The sequence below is a fragment of the Nomascus leucogenys genome, chromosome 6 (genome assembly GCF_006542625.1).
Source record: "Nomascus leucogenys isolate Asia chromosome 6, Asia_NLE_v1, whole genome shotgun sequence".
Classification (NCBI taxonomy): domain Eukaryota; kingdom Metazoa; phylum Chordata; class Mammalia; order Primates; family Hylobatidae; genus Nomascus; species Nomascus leucogenys.
Genome location: NC_044386.1, coordinates 10,382,995 through 10,404,746, shown reverse-complemented (window position 1 = coordinate 10,404,746; position 21,752 = coordinate 10,382,995). Strand labels below are relative to the sequence as shown.

The 21,752-nt window shown below is 42.8% G+C and overlaps 1 protein-coding gene across 7 annotated transcripts in view; it reads left to right on the top strand.

Moving 5' to 3' along the window:
- CTNND2 (catenin delta 2) overlaps positions 1-21,752 on the top strand; it is a 938,008-nt gene that overhangs the window by 668,500 nt on the left and 247,756 nt on the right. For all 7 annotated transcript variants that reach the window (XM_003263165.3, XM_012501684.2, XM_030813911.1 and 4 more), the window contains one exon: positions 1,288-1,420. In XM_003263165.3, coding sequence (XP_003263213.1) covers positions 1,288-1,420 — 133 coding nt within the window. The remainder of the gene's footprint in view (positions 1-1,287; positions 1,421-21,752) is intronic.

The following is a 21,752-nucleotide window of genomic DNA, read 5'->3' as shown; positions in this document are numbered from 1 at the left end:
TTCTTTGTATGACAGTACAATCAAGATAATGTTTTAGAATGGACTTAAATATTTTAGAGCGTTTTGCTTAAGATGACAACCAGCTTCTTGAAATAGCTCAGATGTAAAAAGGAGGAGACAGGAAAAAAAAGTGCAATGCATAAAATGTATTAACATTCTGCAAATAAGCCTAGCTTTTTAAATAAATAATTTCCTTCTATGAAGTCATTATGTTATTATATTTTATCCCCAGAGAATCATGTAGGCCCTGTCTATTTTTAAAGAAGATATTGTGAAAATAACAACAGTAATAAAAATAATAATGATATAAACATTGGCTGCTATCACATTTTGGATTGGACTCATCCAATTCTGTTATCTCTTGTCTGATAATTTAGCTTAATCCTGTGCCTGAATCAGACTGTTGAAACAATATACTAGAATAGATATGACCTCTATATCTGATCCATTTAAGATGGACATGATGACACATGCCTGTAACCCCAGCTATTTGGGAGGCTGTGGTGGGAGAATCACTTGAGCCCAGGAGTTTGAGGCTGCAGTGAGCTATAATTATGCTGCTGCACTCCAGCCTGGGTGACACAGTAAGACCCCATCTCTTAAAAAAGTTAAAAATAAATAAGTGAATAATCCACTCAAGCTCAAATGAAAATGTATATATTAAAATCATATGCTACTTTAGGTTATTTTTTCATAATCTTTATTAACATGTAACTTCAGTTGATAGATTGATCTGTATATATAATCTATATAACCAATATATGTAGTATACATGTTTGCACTTGAAAACTATTTACTAGGCCAGGCGCGCTGGCTCACACCTGTAATCCCAACACTTTGGGAGTCCGAGGCGGGCGTATCACGAGGTCAGGAGATCAAGATCATCCTGGCTAATACGGTGAATTACTCTACTAAAAATACAAAAAATAAGCCGGGCGTGGTGGTGGGCACCTGTGGTCCCAGCTACTTGGGAAGCTGAGGCAGGAGAATGGCGTGAACCCGGGGAGGCGGAGCTTGCAGTGAGCCGAAATCGCGCCACTGCACACCAGCCTGGGCGACAGAGTGAGATTTCGTCTCAAAAAAAAAGAAAGAAAGAAAGAAAACTATTTACTCAAGGAAATCTCTATCAAATCCTCTTAAATGGGTCTGTATGTAAGAAAACCAGAACAGTCATTTGTGAAATATTTTCTTTTAAACTCAGGTACATTTCATACATGAGCTAACCATGTGTTCACAGTGTGGTAGGATTTCTCTCTCATATTCTCCCCTTTCTTTCCTTTTGTTCAGAGAATTTGGATGGAGAGACCCGGAACTGCCGGAAGTGATTCAGATGTTGCAGCACCAGTTTCCCTCGGTCCAGTCTAACGCAGCAGCCTACTTGCAACACCTCTGTTTTGGAGACAACAAAATTAAAGCCGAGGTCAGTGCTCCTTGGATTCTGAAATGATTGGTGTCAGATTCATAAGCACTTAGATCTTCTTAATGTTGATGGGGAAAAGAATTAGGAGAACTGAAGTTATGCTTTTAAAATTTGGATCTATATTTATGACTAAAACATAGCATGTTTCATCTAATTGATTAGGATGCCTGTTCATGCATTCTTCATTTTTTAGTATTTGAATACCGAGGAACGGAGGACCAATAGTGTATGCTAGTTATCAGTAGAGGCTGGATTGTCAAATGCCATACTTAGAATGTGATTTGTCTTTCTCTTCCCGATTCCGACTCTGGGAGTTTTCTCTGCCCCTAAATCCTAAAGACATACTAAGCATCAATTATTATCTCCAAATTACAACAAAATTATTATAGTCAGTATAAGCTATGACCTGTCCTTCCTGAAGAACTCATTGATAGGATAAGGACTCTAGGCACTGAATTGGCTTTGTGTTATAACCAAGTGTTTGGTGCTATTTACAAAGGAATAATGGATTAAATGTGGATATGTGTTCCATTAAGGAGACTATTGTCCATGTCCGTCATGTAAACAACTGTTAACATGCTCTGTGTTTTTGGAATACATAAAGTGCATATATTATGCTGTGTGATCTTTTTGGAAAATCACAGTGGTCACTGCAGCCAAATCGAAGTTTTCTAGACAAGGGACAAGCATTTGCATATAAGGAACTGAGTAGTCAATTTTTTTAAAAAGATTTTATAAACTATAACGAGTCATCTTTATGGTGTGTAAGCAATTCTGGGGATGAGTCTAAATTAGTTTAAGAGTGGAAAGAGAGATTTGAAGATATAATTGCAATTTATTATAGATTTTGCTTGCTTGCATTGGGATATACATAGCCTCATGGCTTTTTATTTTTTTCCGTCTCTCTTCCCCTGGGACAGCAAAGAACATGGTCCATGCTCATTCTTATCAGGAAAGTCCTGTTTCTTTGTGGAATGAATATAGAGCAAGGTTCTCAACCAGGTGTGATTTTTGTCCCAAGGTACATTTGACATCTGGAGACATCTTTGGTTGTCACAGCTGGAGGAGGCTGTGGGTATCACTCGTAGAGATCAGGGATGCTGCAAAACATCCCAGAAAGTGCAGGGCAGCCCCCCAAAGGGAATCACCCAGCCCCAAATGTCAGCAGTGCCAAAGTTTAGATACAGAGAAATATTGTCCATCTAAGAAAAATTTTAAATGTGAAAAAATACCAACTGTTAAAGTGACCTAAAAATGCATTAAAGTTATGTGACTCCTGTCCCAAACAGATGTTAACTTAGTCATTCTCTATTTTTAATAGAAAAAAAAATGGCCATGCAAAATAAAGGACAGATTTCTGACTGGGGGATCACATACCATCATCATATGTTGTCTTTCTTTGAAGATCATAACTTTTCTCTTTTTTGAAGACTATAATTTTGACGGTTTCTCTGAAGGTCATGAAAGTATTTCATTTCATCGTTAGCATGAATTGATTAAAGAGTGTCGTAGTGCCCCGCCGAAGTGGGATGGACTCCCACCCAAAAGTTGGTTATTCTGATGCCAAGGTTGCTGGCATGACTCACACACCAAGGGGGCCTGAAAAGGTGTCACTTACACAGTGAGGCTTTCTGGGTCAAGTACAGTGGCTCCCAGGCATGTCCAAAATTGGCTTGAGAAAGCTTATGGAAAGGAAACTGGCATGGAGTTTTTATGGCTGTAGGAAGTGGGTTCTCACATGCAGACTGGGCCTTGTACAGATTGAAACTCCTGCGGGTACCAAAAAAGGAAGCTCTTGAGTTTTATCAGCTTGCTCAGATGTGGGGCAGAGGAAGGACAGGTGAGGCTTCAAAGCTGTCGGAAATCAAACATCAAGAGATAGAGTCAGACTCTATTACAAGGAGTCACCCGGCCAGGCAATGCAGGCTTCACGGCCCAGGGAAGTCCGAAGTCATGGTCTAACTGGCTCTGTAAACGTGATCCATGGGCCAGCCTTGGGGCTTCTCAGTGGCGATGCCACCTGATAAGAGCTGTAGTGACAGCAGCTGTAGACTTGTTTCCAGCTACATCAGAATGACCCCCAGTGCGCCGTGGTAAACACAGGCCTTCCAGTGAAAGGGCGACTAGCACATGAGTCGTGGCAGATGGATGAGCTTCCCTGGGCTGGCTTTCCTGCTTACCAGCTCGGTCACCTTGAACTACCTGATTATCCTGGGGCCTCTTTTCTAATCTTTAAAATGAAGATGCTGATACCTTCTCTGTAGAGTCTTTGCAAGAATTAGATGACTTAACGTACGCAAACTGCTTAGTAGCGAAATGTGCATTCATCCACCTTCTTTTTGGCCAGGAACAGTTAAGACACTAAAGTTCCTGTTTTATTTTATGTATATTTCTAAGTGTCAGTGTGTATACATGTGTCTCTGTGTGTACATGTGTCTGTGTGTGCCTGTGTGTATGTGTGTGTCTTAGTGTGTCCGTGTGTGTGTCTGTCTGTGTGTGCATGTGTGTACATATGTGTGCTTCTGTTTATTTTTTAATTTTGCTATGGGTGCCGTCAAGGTTGCCTGTATCACTTCTCACTGTTTGGGGTGGCCCCCAGCAGCTGGCACTCCTAGCAGCAGTTCATGTTATCGATGGCAGCCCTCCATGCTACCTTCTAAAGGCTGCAAACACTTCCAGGCCCCATGATAATGTTCCCAGGGGGCCTGGGAGGCTGGGATGAGAAGGAAGGGAAGGGTGGTGTATGACTGAGTGCACACCCTGATCCCGAGTTGACAAAATGAGATTGAAGTTAGTAAGCGTTAGCCAGAGAAACATGGGAAGTGCAAAAGGCTTAAATAAAACACAGAGTAAGCTTCCAGACTTTCCCTTTCTTTCTCTCATTCAGTCATATAGGGAGGCGTGCGTATGTGCATATACATACACACACACACACACACACACGTAAACTCTAATAAGGATTCTACACAGATCTATTTTGTTATCTCATCCTAACTCCAAGATCAAACTATTAGTAATTGGTTCTCCCTTTGTGACAGATGGCTGCCTGTCATGTTTTCATACACAGACATTGAATTTTGTAATTACCTGTTGTCCAAATACTAATTTTGCAGGCACTAGCCTTTCCAAATTTACTCAGTCCTCTAGTCTTTCTATTGCATTTTATTGGACTGATTTAGCCCTTCAGTCTACATTTCATTATTGGTATTGACTTTGCTCACACAATGGGTAGGCCATTGAACAAAGGGCAGAACTACATCTTCTATATGCAGAGGGTCAAACATCATGCCTTTCTCGTTCCTTATTCCTGTGATTTGTACAGTTTTCATATAATAAAGCCAAGAACGTCAATTTTTTTTCAAAATGATACCAGATCTTATATGTGCAATGTTGAGAATTTGCTTCCATAAGTCAGCAGATAAAATCCTCATCCCTAGCTTTTCCTGCTTCTCTAGTGAATTTGGATTTAGGACCATCTCTTCGGTTCCCCTCTGTATTAGTCCATTCTCATGCTGCTATGAAGAAATACCCAAGACTGGGCAATTTATAAAGAAGGGAGGTTTAAGGGACTCATGGTTCTGCATGGCTGGGGAGGCCTCAGGAAACTTATAATCATGGCAGAAGTAACCTCTTCACAGAGCAGCAGGAGAGAGAATGAGTACAAGCAAGGGAAATGCCAGACACTTATAAAACCATCAGATCTCGTGAGAACCCACTCACTATCATGAGAACAGCAGTGGGGGGAGCCACCCCCATGATCCAGTTACCTCCACCTGGTCCCATCATTGACATCTGGGGATTATTACAATTCAAAATGAGATTTGGGTTGGGACACAGAGCCAAACCATATCATTCCGCCCCTGGCCCCTCCCAAGTCTCATGTCCTCACATTTTAAAACACAGTCATGCTTTCCCAACAATCCCCAAAGTCTTAACTCATTTCAGCATTAACCCAAAAGTCCAAGTCCAAAGTCTCATCTGAGACAAGGCAAGTCTCTTCTACCTATGAGCCTGTAAAATCAAACACAAGTTAGTTCCTTCCAAGTTACAATGGGGGTACAGGCATTGGGTAAATACATCTATTCCAAGTGGAAGAAATTGGCCAAAACAAGGGGGCTACAGGCCCCATGCGAGCTTGAAATCCAACAGGACAATCTTTAAACCTTAAAGTTCCAAAATGATCTCCTTTGACTCTATGTCTCCCTTCCAGGTCACGCTGATGCAAGAGATGGGCTCCCATGGCCTTAGGCAGCTCTGCCCTATGGCTTTGCAGGGTACAGCCCCACTCCCAGCTGCTTTCACAGTCTGATGTTGAGTGTCTGTAGCTTTTCCAGGCACATGGTGCAAGCTGTCAGTGGATCTACCATTCTGAGTTCTGGAGGATGGTGATCCTCTTCTCACAGCTCCACTAGGCAGTGCCCCAGTGGGGACTCTGTGTGGGAGCTCCAGCCCCTTGTTTCTCTTCCTCACTGCACTAGCAGAGGTTCTCTATGAGGGCTCCACCCCTGCAACAAACCTGTGCCTGGACATTCAGGGCATTTCCACACATCCTGTGAAATCTAGGCAGATGTTCTCAAACCTCAATTATTGACTTTTGTGCACCCACAGACTCAACACAACATGTAAAGGAATTATTAAGGCTCGGGGCTCACACCCTCTGAAACAATGGCCTGAGCTGTACCTTGGCCCCTTTTAGCCATGGCTGGAGCCAAAGCATCTGGGACGCAGGGCACCATGTCCTGAGGCTGCACAGAGTAGGGAGGCCCTGGGCCGAGCCCACAAAACCATTTTTCCCTCCTAGACTTCATGCCTGTGAAGCGAAGGGATGCCGTGAAGGTCTCTGACATGCCCTGGAGACATTTTCTCCATTGTCTTGGTGATTAACATTCATTTGGCTTCTTATTACTTATGCAAATTTCTGCAGCAAGCTTGAATTTCTCCCCAGAAAATGAGTTTTCCTTTTCTATCACATTATCAGGCCTCAAATTTTTCAAACTTTTATGCTGTGCTTCCTCTTGAATGGTTTGTGGCCTGGAAATTTCTTCTGCCACATACCCTAAATCATCTGTCTCAGTTTCAAAGCTCCACAGATCTCTAGGGCAGGAGCAAAATGCTGCCAGTCTCTTTGCTAAAGCATAGCAAGAGTCCCCTTTGCTCCAGTTCCCAAGAAGTTCCTCATATCTATCTGAGATCACCTCAGCCTGGATTTCATTGTCCATATCATTATCAGCATTTTGGTCAAAGCCATTCAACAAGTCTCTAGGAAGTTCCAAACTTTCGCACATCTACATGTCTTCTTCTGAGCCCTCCAAACTGTTCCAACCTCTGCCCATTACCTAGTTTCAAAGACACTTCCATGTTTTCAAGTATATTTACAACGACAGCCCACTCCTGGTACCAATCTACTCAAGACTGGGTAATTTATAAAAGAAAGAGGTTTAATTGACTCACAGGGCTGGGGAGGCCTCAGAAAACTTACAATCATAGCAGAAGGTACCTTTTCACAGGGTGGCAGGAGAGAGAATGTATTCAAGCAGGGGAAATGTCAGATGCTCAGATCTCATGAGACTCACTCATTATCACGAGAACAGCATGGAGGAAACCACCCCCATGATCTGATTACCTTCACCTGGTCCCGCCCTTGACACATGGGGATTTTTACAATTCAAAGTGAGATTGGGTGGGGACACAGAACCAAACCATATCACCCTCCCAGCAGTGAGGTGGAACTGAGGAGGGAGGGCTGGGTGGGATCTAGCTCAGCAATCTCCAGTGACTAAGGCAGAGTTTGAATTCCACCGAGTTCTCTGGTCCAGGGTAGGACATTTAGCTTTAAATACTTTGCAGATCAGCAAGTGTTTAAAAACTGAGATAGGAGTGTAGTCACATAGGCAGTAGTCAGAGCCAGACTGAGATAAGATCAGAAGAAAAGCAGTCAAGGAAAAATTAAAGAGGATGGGAGAAGGAGAAGGAATAAAGTGAGGGTTCAGGTGATTGCTGCAAGCACAGTAAGTTTGTGTGGTCCCTATTCATGGGCTAATGAATACCTGAGTTGGAGGCGGACCCTCCCACTTTAAAGGGCACAGGCATGATTAGTGTGGATGGATGGCAGTAGTCCTTGAACTATGTCTGTCATCTACACTGTCTCCTAGATTGTTGGGAAAGTCACCATAAATTAAGCCTTTAGACAGAGGCATTATTAAACATGGATACTTCCTCAGGTGTATGGACAATAAGCATCTTTTAGGAGGTGTCTAACTGTTGCTAACTTTTGAGCATTTTTTATAAGTCATTTCTTCATTCTTTTTGGAAACTCCCCTCCGCTAAGAATATTATGATTATCCCATTGATTTGGGGATACTAAGTGTATTTCATGGGTAGTGAGGATTGCAGTTTATTTATGTTCCTCCTGCCTGCACTTTTCCCCATTTCTTCCAATGCACACACCAGAGTTGGCATGCAGGTGGCACGGCACCCCCTTTCATATACAGACAGTTATACAAAAAGAGGAGTGTATATATGTGTATATATACACAGTTATACAAAAAGAGGAGTGTATATATATATATATATACACACACACAATATGGCTGCATTCAAGGTAATATGTATCTTAGTGGTTTAAAAGTGTTTGCACATTTTCAAGTGGCAAATAGGGAATATTTTTAAATGTTTAAATATTTCTATTTATTTATTTATTTTTAGAGACAAGGGCTGTTTCTGTCACCCAGGCTGGGGTGCAGTGGTGTGCAGTCATAGCATGCTGTAGCCTTGAACTCCTGGGCACAAGCGGTCTTCAGCTTTAACCTCTCAAGTAGCTGGGATTAATAAATCAATTAACTTTTAAAAAATTTAAGTTAATCTAAAAAAATTATAAATATTCAAATAATTGGAAAATGTATTTTCTTTTAAACATAGACCATCCTTATTAACATGCCTCATTTTTAAACAACATGCCTTATTTCAAACATTCAAACTTTATTATGTGACTTTATGTGTGAGAAGGAATGACTTGTACTCCTTTCTTTTGATAGAAATGTCTGGTGACCAGCACTGATAAAGATGTAATTTAAGTTTTCGACCTGATTACTTCTTGTTATATCAAAAAGTAGCTTCAGCTGCCATTTATATATATGAAGTGTTTACAGATCTTACATAGTAAACTTACACAGGCCCAAGATAAGAACTCTTGCTCTAGGAAATCAATATTGATTTTATCTTTCTAACTCCCAACAATCTTTCCAATTACCTTATCATCCTAACTGCTATAAAACATTTTTGTTTTTAAAGAAATGAAATTTTCAGTCCTAGTAGAAAGAAAAAGAGTGTATTGATAGCTTGCTTTGTGTTAGTGGGAGGGTCCAAATATCAATAGCATATAGATCCTATCTTTAAGGAATCTGGCTGGGTGTGGTGGCTCATGCCTGTCATCCTAGCACTTTGGGAGGCTGAAGTGGGAGGACTGCTTAAGCTCAGGAGACCAGCATCAGCAACATAGCCAGACCCTGTCTCTACAAAAAATGCAAAAATTAGCTGGTCATGGTGGTGCCCCACTGTAGTCCCTGCTACTTGGCAGGCTGAGGCAGGAGGATCTCTTGAGCCTGGGAGGACGAGACTGCAGTGAGTGGAGATCATGCCACTGCACTCCAGCCTGGGTGACAGAGTAAGATTCTGTCTCAAAAAAAAAAAAAAAAAAGAATCCATAACCTGCAGGACAGAAAATAAGTAAATAGGACATTCTAATACCATGTGTTAGGCATGATGGAGAGGTGAAGCCACAGCAGTAAAATGAGCGTTCACATTCTTTTTTTTTTGAGAGAGAGAGACAGAGTCTCCTCTCTTGCCCAGGCTGGAGTGCAGTGGCGTGATATTGGCTCACTGCAACCTCTGCCCCCTGGGTACAAGTGATTCTCCTGCCTCAGCCTCCCAAGCAGCTAGAATTACAGGCATTCACCACCACGCCTGGCTAATTTTTGTATTTTTAGTAGAAATGGGTTTTCACCATGTTGGCCAGGCTGGTCATGAACCCCTGACCTCAGGAGATCCACCAGCCTTGCCCTCCCAAAGAGCTGGGATTACAGGCATGAACCAGCACGCCCAGCCAACAGGGCATTCTAAGACCATGTGTTAGGAATGATGAAGAGATGAAGCCACAGCTGGTGAGAGTCCAGCTTACCTCCCAGCCTTGTGGAGTCAGGGAAAACAGCCTGCTTCCTACACTGATGGCTACACTAAGTCTTAAATTAGAAGTTGCCAGAAAAATATAACCTAAGGCATACCCGCTTAGAACGCATGGAAGACAGCTCATATTTGCAGTTGTCTGTTTGTATGTGTGTCTGTGTGTCTAGACTAGATAGTTTCAATATATTTATATCATTTATACTAATATTTTGTCTAAATTCAGATTACCTTTAAGTATAGAACATAGAAATTGATTTCTGTGCATCAAATATGCATACCTTTCCCCTCCCCCATAACTTTTTATTCCAACAAATTTAGAACATTTCATCTGTTAAAAAAATTGAGACTTGTTCCTGTCTACTAGACTTAAAGTGCTTCATAATTTCTATTTTATTCTTAGTTCTTTCTACCTCATATAGTTCGAGCGAATGTGCTATTCATCTTTTCAGTCGACTACCTTTGAATCATTTCTTCTCTTTCTTTCATCATAAATTGTTTCACATTTTTGGAAAAGAGCCTGTATTTCTTTGATTAAATATCAGTAGAGAGGATACCACTGAGCTTATAGCAAGGGCTTTGGAGCCAGGCTGCCTGCATTTGAACCCTGGCTGCCGTACTACTTTCTAGCTCCATGACCTTGAGCAAGTTGCTTTACCTCTCTGAGACTCAGTCTCCCAGACTGTGAAACCGTGTTGAGACTCCATATCATGGCAGAGAGAACACACACAGACTCCAGCACAGAGCAGGTGGCAAAGGAGTGAGTTATTCTTAGTATGTGCTGCAAAACAAATAAGGAAATCTCTTTCCAACAGTTAAATGTAAAACCACTTCCATAGTTTTATAGGCAGAATACTTGTATTGTTCATCATCCACATTTTGAGATCTGCTATTGTCAGCAAGGGAAGTTGCACACACACACACGGTGTGTGGCTCTGTGCTAAGCTGCTGTTTACACAACTAGATCCAACTATTGCCCTTTAGGAAGTTAGAATGAATGAGCCGTCTGCACATACCAACATAAAGCAACATATAGACCCAAATACTTGATATATTGATATGTGAAAGTGGAACTAATTCATATTCGACAGATAATCATTGAGCAGCTATAAAGTTCCAGGCTCTGTTTTTGACCTCAATAATCCAGCAGTGAACAAAATAGACCCCCATGGGTAGGGGGAGGCAACAATAAACACAGACAGGCTGATACGGTTTGGCTGTGTCCCCACACAAATCTCAAATTGTAGCTCCCATAATTCCCACATGTCGTGGGAGGGACCCAGTGGGAGGTAATTGAATCATGAGGACAGGTCTTTCTTGTGCTGTTCTTGTGATAGTAAATAAGTCTCCTGAGATTTGATGGTTTTATAAAGGGGAGTTTCCCTGCACAAATTCTCTCTTTGTTGGACGCCATGTAAGATGTCCCTTTGCTTTTTCTTCATCTTCCGCCGTGATTGTGAGGACTCCCCAGCCATATGGAACTGTGAGTCAATTAAACCTCTTTCCTTTATAAATTATCCAGTCTCGAGTATGTCTTTATCAGACATGTGAAAAAGGACTAATACACAGGCATACATTGATCATGGGTGAGATGGTGATGTGGGCCGGGGAGGAAATACAACACAGTAAAGCAGGGGGACAGTGATAAGGAGTGACTGAAGAGAGACAGCTGCCATTCTGTAGAAAACGTTCAGGAAAGCCATCTCTAAGAAGTAGCCTCGGAGCAGAGCTTGAAGGCAGTCAGAGAGAGGACCTCAGAGCTAGATCTCTAAGACATGTGCTCATTTGTGCTCAGCAGTGTGTTTGCTTCCAAGGGCTGTGGGAACCAAGTACCACAAACTGACAGATGTGGAGCAATGGAAATCTGTTCTCCATGATGCTGGAGGCTAGAAGTCCAAGATTGAGAAGGGGCAGGGCCATGGTCACTCTGAAACTCAGGGTGGAATCCTTCCTTGCCTCTGCCTGGCTTCTGCTGGTGGCCGCCATTACTCAGCATTCTTTGGCTTTATCTCTAATCTCTGCCTCTGTCTTCATGTGGCCATCTCCTCTAGGCATGTTTCTTTCTGTGTCTCTTCTCCTCTTCTTATAAGGGCTTAAGGGCTTAAGTTGTACTGGATTAGGACCTAGCCTATCTTAACTTGATTACATCTGTGTAAACCCTATTTCCAAACAAGGTCACATTTGTAGGTCCCAGGTATTAGGGTTTCAATATATCTTTTGTGGGGGATGATATTCAACCTATAACAAGGAGTAACAAAGAGTGTGGCTGGAACCTAGCAAGTGAGGTGGCGAAGGAGTAGGAGGTGAGATCAGACAAGTAATATCCCAGGGTTGGATCACGTAAACCATGTAGGCCAGTGCCTTATTATTAATATCAGAGGAGAGAGAGCTGGGTGTGCTTTTTGGCAGGGTGGTTTGGAAAGTAATACATCTTCAGAAACAGTGCTTCACCAGATTGTGGAATCTATGAAACGGTCAAAGGAGGGGTAGCTGGTGGTATAAAAGAAGAGGAAGAGAAGCTCTGAAGAAGAGTAAATTCACTGGGTAGTGTCAACCAAGAAGAGGTGAAAGACCAAACTGCAGTTCAAGAAGACAAGGCATTTATAGGGGTCTTAATCTTAGGAATTATAATTCAGGAAACAATTTGGCTTCTGAAGAGACCGAGGTGAGTAGGGGATTTTAAGAGAAAACCAAAAGGAAGTTCAGAGTGATTACCCAAGTTGTTTTGGAGAATTATCATTGGTAGAGGTGGCTGACTTAGAACATGCATCTATAGTTTACTGGTGGTCACTGTTCAGGGGTTGCAGTGCTGGAGAAATTCAGCTGTTTTCCAGAATGTGGTGGTCACTGCAGTTTGACCCACTTCAAAGGTCAAGACAAGTTCCTGGTTTTGTTTTTTTTTTGTTTTTTTGGTTTTTTTTGCCCCTTAGCAAGACACACAGGCAGTCCTTCTCACAATGACTTTCTGACTCCAATTTAGAGCTCTGAACCACAGAGACACCATTTCATGTATCACACTTCACAGCAGGATTGCCCAGGAAGATGTAAAAGAAGCCAAAAAGGGCTGCCCGGTAACCTACAGTAGCCTCTGGTAATAATCCAAAAATGACTGAGAAGGTATGATAAAAACAAAGAAAGTGTCATAAAAACAAAGTGGCTTATTGGCTCTGGAGGAGATGTGAGTGATTTATGATAGGACATGTAATCTGTAATTAGGAAGTAAACCAGAAAGACTCAGAAATAAGAGAATGTTAGTAAGTGGGAGAAACTGGAGGGGCATTTGACTAAGAACCTTCCAGAACAGCACTGTGGAAGAGTCCAGGAACCACAAGTCAAGATGAAGCTCTCCTGTGAGGTTGGCCACCAGTATACTAGCGGCCATGCACACAGCCTGCAGGAAACAGCTGGGTGACATGTGACAAGTTAGGTCAGCACAAAGAAAAAGAAGGAAGGCAGTGACTTTAACAAACAGAGCTATAATTCCTATTTCAAAAAGTTATGGAATCTTGTCATGTTTAAATACAGCCAGGGAAGGAGGAAGAAGAGAGCGAGGAATGTGCTGAGGGTCAGTGTACCAGGCCTCAGTGGAGGGGTTAGCTCTGTGGAGAAGTTAAAGCTTCTCAGGGTCTACAACCTTTATGAACACAAGAGAGATGTGATATGTGATCCACAGTGAGCACTATTGCAGCCAGAGGCCAGTATAATTTTCCATTTTCGTGAAGGCTTGGTCCTTCACACATGAAGGATGATGGACGAGGCACACTCAGGAATTATTGGGCCAGCGCTTTAAGCGGAAAGGACTATGAGTCATCCTCAGTGGAGGAGATAATAAGAAGGCAATATCGCTAACAGCCTGGGACAGAATTACAACTAAAGAGGACAAATACCGCTGCATGGAGGTATAGATCAACTTGGAGGGTAAGGCAGAATCATGGACTCAGAATGCGGGGGAAAAAGCCGAGTAAGAAGGCCTCCAGAGACACCAAATCTTGGTGATTTGGTCGTGTTTTTACTTAGCAATAGATGGGACAGATGAGACGCAGGGGATCCCAGGCCAGGTGGCCCACTGCTACTCCCTACCATATGTATCTCTTTTTTGCACATTGTATACCTCTCTACCCTCCTGTCTCCACTGCCTACTCCTTTTAACTCTCCTTTCTCCTCCTTTTCCTCCTAAACCTAAGCTGATTCTAGCATTCTGTAGCCATCAAGAGGCTTGTCCTGGCCTTGGAGATTTTCCCTGCAGGCTAAAGACACTTCAGGGCTCCTCCAACAAAGGCCTCTCCTCCCAAATGTCAGGGAAGCATCAGATGTCAGTGTGACAGTTCTGTGTGAGGTGCCAAATGAGCACCTCTCCTGGCTCTAGAGGTCACTGAGTAGAGACTTCAGCAGATATGGCTCCGCCAGGACCAAGTTCAAGGGCCCAGTTCTTGATAGAAGAGCTCATCTCTCTAGGGGCAGTAGAGACCTCACTGGTTTGATGATCTTTTCCATTTAGAAGTTTAACAGGAGAACTAGGAGAGGAAAGGAAACTACACTGGGGGAAGATGGGGCCTAAGGATGGGAGTAGCCCTTAAAGTTTGTAGGAGACAGCAAGAAAGGAAAACTGGCATCTTCTTCCCCAACTGGCTGTCAACTCAGCTTCTGAGCTGGTGACTTGCCTTGGGCTGCTGGAGTACAGTGGGGAGATCACACAGGGATTCAGCCAGACTTTGAGCAAGGACCATATTCCTTTATGCATAAAGGTCCCTTCAAGGAAGATGGACAAGGGCAGGGTCACAGGGGAGAGAAGAGACTAGTGATGGAGGGATTTAGATGTGTTCCTGCAGGAGGATGGCAGAAGGGGTGAAGCGAGGTGTAGGCATCAAAGATGCAGACCCAAAGATGCAAAGATATGGGGTGGCAGAGAGCTTCAGCCACCTAACTGGCCCCTGCTAAAGCCCAGGAGTCACCTTGGCAGAGATGGCCCACAAACATAGGCAGTGGCCTGGTGGCCTCATGGCCTGCCTTTATGTAAGGAAACACCTCTTCCTTCTCCCTCCCACCTCCAATGAGAAAGGAGAAAGAACAGGGTGGAAGGAGATGGGTGGGAAGGGCACACCAGGGGGCTGGAGCTCACGTCCAGCCTGCTTCAGGAGGTGGGATGTTGGAGATGGGGAGGGGGAAAGGATGGAAGTGGTAAAATGGACAGGCGTATTCCTTTTTATTTTTTTTTTTTTTGAGACAGGGTCTCACTATCTCCCAGGCTGGAGTCCAGTGGTGTGATCAGGGTTCACTGGAGCCTTGACCTCCTGAACTCAAGAAATCCTCCTGCTTTGGCCATCCAAGTAGCTGGGACTACAGACAGTGGCCACCATGCCGTACTATTTTTTTTTATTTTTTGTAGGGACAGGGTCTCCCTATGTTGCCCAGAATGATTTTGAACTCCTAGACTCAAGTGATCGTCCAGCCTTTGCCTCCCAAAGTGCTGAGAATACAGGCGTGAGCCAACACACCCCACAAGGCTTTTTCTTTATAACCAGAAGGAGACCATTTTAATAGCCCAAAGTGAATGAAGTTAAGGAATCAGGCCAATATTGTGATGAAATGTAGCTACCCTGTAGCGAGGTGAGACTCCTGATTAAAACCACCAGGTACACAAAGTTCTCTTTGCAAAACAGACATGAGTCAGACAACAGTCTCTGAAACTGGGTCATGACTTACGAACAATGATGCAGCAGGTATTTTTCAGATCTCTTTGAAGTTTCCTTTCTGGGTTTGCTAAATATCACTTTAGGTTATTTTAACTCCACTTCTTCTTTGGGCCATGCTTCCCTTCTATTTTAATGGGTCTTCTTTTTATCTTCCCCCCGCCTCTCCACCCACCCACAAAAGGTTTGTAGTCTTTGCAATAATGAGCAGAAGAAACAGATGACCTGTGTGAATGTCAGTCCATTCACATTTGCATCGCAGGTGAAGGAGCCGGCACTCACTGAGGGATTTCTCACTGTGCTTTGCCATTTTGATGCATTTCTGATATGTCATCGTTTAGAAAAGAAGACCTGTACCTGAAGAACTAGTTGCTTTCTCAGGGACATAATTCAACTTTATATCCGCCATAAACTTCTTCATCTGGCATTCTGGTCATTTCTTTTGCTTTAGTCTGTAGGGGAAGTGGCAGCAAAACCTTGGCCTTTCTCCTCCGGATGACACTTGGCTTCTTATTGCTACTGACTCAGCACCCTCAGGCCTTGTTTCCAAGTGAAAATCTCTAAATCGCCGAACCAAGGAAGAGGCATCTTGTTAATCTGTCATTTTCTTGATTTTTCCCTTCCAGACGTTCTCCAGGTTTTTCTGGCTCACAGAACTGGAGAGAACATTTTGTCAAAATACTGAGAGAAACAATACAAGAAGCCTTCATATCATGTGATGTCCATGAATAGATTATAAGGCACCGTCATCTCCTAAGATTTCATTGCAGTTATGAGCTTTCCTATATTTTTGCAATCTCTGTTTCATTAATCCACCCTATGTAAATGATCTTAGACTTACTCGTTTTGATCCTCTGACCACTCTTCCAACCTTATGTTCCAAGGTTATTGTTCCAGTTCATTCTAAATCTAAAGATTTAGACCGCCTCAACCTGGTGGAACTACAAATGCATAACCCTGCGCTGTGGGCACCTACATGTGCCATCTTGGAAATAGTTAACACGATGGAGGGGAAGAGCCTCCCTGACTTGAACAGGTGCCCCAGTTGACTGACTTTAAATGTATGCACATTTCTGGCTTGACCACATTTCAGTCGTTTCGTATCAGATGCTGATTGGAAGAGCTGTGTCTTCCTATTAGATGCACTTCAGCATTACAAATGTTTTTTAAATGTTTCAAGAAAAGCTATAGGTGCTCATTATATGACTATTCTAGTTTGTTAGCCCTAGTGCACTTTTTAACCACGCTCCAAACCTAAGAAAAAAAAATCTGCTTTGCTAAGAGCTCTTCAAAATTCACACTGCTCTTCTGTACTTACAATCCTTCTTAATTAATTTGCCTCTTGCATGACAAGTAAAACACTGAGTTGCCATTAACTCTTTTGTTATTTGTATTTAATTGTACTTATGGGATGATTTCTGTGTTTCCTGTGGATCTATACAGGCTCTCTTCAACTTCCAAAGATTGTTTGAAAGAATCTTGCAATTGAAATGTATGTTCCATGGAAACAGTGTGATATATTAGGAGATTAGGCCCACACAAGCTTTGTTAAGCCAAAACGTCTCTGGAGTCTGAAGTCTAGCAGTGGGTGAATAATACTGGCATATCCCATCTCTAAGAATTTATGGAGACAGGCAAAGAGCATTCCAGTAGGATGCCCGGGACTCATCCCAGCACACCCTTTCATAGAAGGGTAGGTTCGCTGCACAGTTTCCTTTCAAGCTTTGGAATGGAAGTGGGGACTATCCTTGCTACCGACCCCAGGTGATCAAATCTGTTGTCTGGGCAGGGGTCCAGGGAAAATGGAGACAAATGAAAAGGAGCACAGAGACAATGACAGTGCCATTGTTGGGAGGGCTCGGTGAGCTTTGGGACTCCAAGTGTGGACTGAATGAAGGAGATGTGAGGAATAGAAGCTCCTGTCTGCATTTCCCTTAAATCCCAGGGGAACTTCTCAGACTTCACCAACTGCCTGGCACTCCTTTCATTTAATTCTACTTAACCTGACTAATAGTCTTTCTGTTGCCACCATCTATGGGACTTTTAAGCCAGTTTCCCTCTTTCCTCTTCACTGGGGAATAAGACACAACCTCCCAACTCTTCCTTATTCTTTTCTATGTAATGCAAACACACTCTCAATTTTTTTTAATGGATTTTTACCATCTTCACAGGTGATGGAGAAGCATACCAAGAATTAAATGTTTCCCTCCTATATGCCCCTCTTCTGTTTTTCTCTCATGTTGTGAAGACACTAATAATAATATCGTGTACAAATGATAAAATGGTGACATGGACAGTTGAGCAGAGCACTTCCCTTCAATTGTCTTACAGAGCTTCCTTTTCAAGATGGAGCTGTTTGGCAATGACTGGTGAGTGGAGTTGGGGAGGTGGAGTGAGAACTAGGCCCCCTATTCACAGGCTGCAATAACTCTACCCTATTCCAAGAGATACTGAAATTAGACCAGAGAAGAAAGAACTGTATCCACAGAGATCTAAAATTTCAGAGCTGAATAATTTCCAAAGTTATTTTCCTGGGCCAAAGTCATGGTGTCCTGAGGGGAGATTCTGATCCTTTGACTTTTTCAGCCTCTGAAGGCTGGCTGCATTCCTTGGCTTGTGGGCCCTTCCTTCATCTTCAGATTTCATCATTCTGACCTCTGACTCTAACATCACATCCCCTCTCTCTGCTTTCTTCTTATAAACACTCTTGTGATGACATTGGGACCATCCAGATAATCCAGAACAATTGTCCCATCTCAAGTTTCTTAATCACAGCAGCAAAGTCCCTTTTGCTATGTAAGGTCATATATTCCCAGGGATTAAGACCTGGACATCTTCAGGGAGGAGAATTACTCAGCCTATCATAGAAGTCCTTATCTGCCGATATGTAAAACCTAAATACCTTGGAGGAAAAAAGAAATAAAAATTAATGTTCTTCTCTCCTCTATAACATTCTGGGAAATTTAGATTATTTATGCTTAAGTTAGCTGATTTGAAAAATTCCCTGATGGAGTTTCAGGAAGGGAGGAAACGTGGTGATCTTGAAGAAAGATTTTGATTCCATTCTTGTGATGGTGGGAGGATTAATAGTGGAAGTGGGTGAGGAGAACCAGCCAGGTGACCCCCACTGCATGGGGAGGCTATTCTACTCTTCTACCACTTCTAGCAAGAGATCTGGGACCACATGCTGAGGCTAGTTTTATGGCCATTGGTTGGGAAGCCACATTTTACACTGAGCTTAATCAGTGTAATTATACCTGGCCATCATACTAAAGAATTGGAGGCTGCTCAAAGAGAGAAAGGAAAGGTGGCTGTTCAAAATAAAAGGTCTCGTCTCATATCCAGCTGCCCTAGCAACACCCTATGTGCAGGCCAGGGTGAGCTTCCACATGAGGGGACAGGTGTGGTGAAAATGGTGGGTATACCTGTTGTAAGTGTGCACATTGCCTGAGTGCCTCTCCGCCAGAAAGACCCAGCAATCCCCAAACAAAAACAAGATGGATTTCCTGGGAAGGGCCTGGCAACATCTGTATTAACTAAGGATGTCACAGAGGCTGGTCTCCTGGCTCGCAACACCTCTCTATACAGATGGCTTATTTGACCAAAGCGGTCAGCTTTTCTGGGTTGAATTTATAGATTACTAAGGTCTAAATAAAGTGGTGCTCCCTGTGGCTTTGACAGTATTCAACATAGTTCAAGCTAAAAAGGAAGCCTGGTAGGCACCAGGGGCTTACAGTACTGTCGTCCATCTGAAAAATGCCTTTTTTATTCAATCCTAGTTTCTGAGAAAAAAGCCAATCTCAATTTGCCTTTATTTGAGAGACCACACACAATCTATTTAACAGTTTTCACACAAAGATATGCTCATTCCCTTACCCATGCTCCGAAACTTTTATGTAGGGATCCAGACTTACTAATGATAAAAGATACTCTGATATGCAACTTCACTGGTGTAATGATTATCGGGCTTACAAATGAGAAGACTGTCAGAATTGGCACAGCACAACTCTGATGACAAGATGAGGCTGGCTTGTTAATTCTGGAGAATTATGAGGATGACCCAACAGGGAAAATTTGAAGAATCAGGGATATTTGTCAACTGACAAAAAAATATTTCCCTGATGCTACCCCGAAATGAGTAAGAAATATGACACTTGGTGCAACTCCTTGGAACCTGGAGAAATCCTATCTTATATTCAGGGATATTGTTAAGTCCCATTAGAAAAAAAAGAAAGGGAAAAAAGAAAAAAGACAGATGAAGAGGAAAAGGAAGGAAGGAGGAAGAAGGGAAGGAGGAAGGAGGAAGAAGGGAGGGAGGAAGGGAGAAAAGAAGGAAGAAAGGAATGGAGGGAGGGAGGGAAGGAGGGATTTATTTTTTAAGGTGGTCCCAAATAACAAGAAGCTCTCAAGGTCATCAGTGGATAAAAATATGAGCCACAACCTTGGATGCCTAAGATCCACAAACTGCTTTACCCAAATAGCAACAAACACCCAAAGAGATCGGAGTTCATAGCAAAAGCTAGTAGGGGCAGCAGAAAGACAACCTTAAGCTTTTGAACATACTGACCACCAGAGTCCACCATTAAATACTTACCTTTTGAAAAGTGATTAGTGGCTTGCTCTTAGGCACTGGTAGAGAATGCTTGCATCCCTAGGGGACATTCTCGGCCTAATATTCCTGTTAGACCCTGGAAAATTTCAAATACAGACATAAAAAGGGTCTGCCCCCAAAACTCTCTAATTAAATGTAAGGATTTCCTTAATAAATTCCTATGTTATACCAGAGATGTCCACTAAATGCATGAGCAGGAAGCCTCAGAATTCAGGTTTCTCTGCATCCTTTCTGATGCTTCATTCTTTTCCATAGTGAAATCGTAGGCACTGCCTGTGACTCTTTATTAGAACAAGGCCAGTGATAAATATTAACAACAGGAGTTGCAGACGAGAGCACAAGATGATGGAGAACACTTTTGAAAAGCTACCTCCTTCCTCCCTGGTTTGTGGGAAAGTTAATGTTAACAGGACAAAAAGCGAAACCAAAATACCAGAGCACATCTTCCCAGTTGACCAGGTTGTATTCTCTTGAATGACTCATCTGAAAAGATACTAGTTATAATGAACCATTTCTTACTTGTGTAGACAGGATTAGCCATCTATTGGGCAATCTGCCACCTTGGGAAGACTTTTTCTGTCTTCCCTCATTGAAATTGTCTGAAAAGAGAGTCATTTAACAGTGGTTTGTGGACAGTGGCCAATGAGTTGACCATTGAGTCAAGAAAATGGACAGAGTACTTCACACTTGGTACTTCTTGGTACATCGAAGTGCAATGTGTGCACAGCACACATTGAGATTGCCTTGGTCCTATCAGACTTATATTTAGCCAGGCAATATAGATCCACCTCCTTCAGTAGGCACCTCCTCTAGCAGCCAGAGAATGAACCCTGGTAGTTATTATAGCGGGAGGATGATCTATTGGTTACAACCTCCTGGAGGGAGCAGCTTGGACTTTGGGAATGAGTGGGCACAGCAACTCTCTGCCGTTTGCAGGTGTGCTGATCAAAGCAGCCACTTCTTATCCAGTGAAGCCTGAAGTGCTCCTCATGAGCACATAACTTTGCAGCAGATTTTCCACCTATGTATGAGCACTGTATTGCTGCTGTAACAAATTTCCACACCCTTAGTGACTTCATACGACATACACTTACTATCTGGTAGCTCTGGGGCTCAGAAGTGCAAAATTGGTCTCACTGGGCTAATATTCAGGTGTTGGCAGGTTTGTATTCCTTTCTGGAAGCTCTAGGGTACAATCTGTTTTCTCTCGTTTTCCAGCTTCTAGAGGCTTCTTGCATTCCTTGGTCCATGGCCCCGTCACTCTTCAAAGCCAGCAATGGCTGGTTGAGTATGTCTCACACTGTTGTCCTTCTGTTCTGTCTCTCCTGCCACTCTCTTCAGCTTTTGAAGGAACTTTGTGATTGCATGGAGCTCACCCAGATAGTTAATGTTAGACTCTTTAAGATCAGCTAATTAGCAGCCTTCATTCCATCTTCAACCTTAATTCCTCTTTTCCGTGTAACATGACATATTCACAGGTTTCAGGCATCGGGACATTGACATCTTATAGGGTGGCAGGGGTGGGGGGGGCATTGTTCTGCCTACCACCGTGTATTAGAGTGAGGAAAATGCTGTCTCAGCTCTTAGAGGAACCCTGCGCAGCTGCACGTCTGCCTGCAGGATGCCACATTACATCCCGCTCTGTGGAGCTATCTTCCTTCAGATAAGGTTCAGGATTTTTTACCACTTAACAGAGGATTATTCCTTTGACTAGTTGGTTGGCTAGTCACATCAATCCATTCCGTCTTAATGACCACATGGTCTTGAAAGCAAATGTATCGATTATATGTTGAATAAGTCCCAACTCTCGTTGTGAAAATCCCCTTTTGAAAATTTCAATGTAAACCACAGT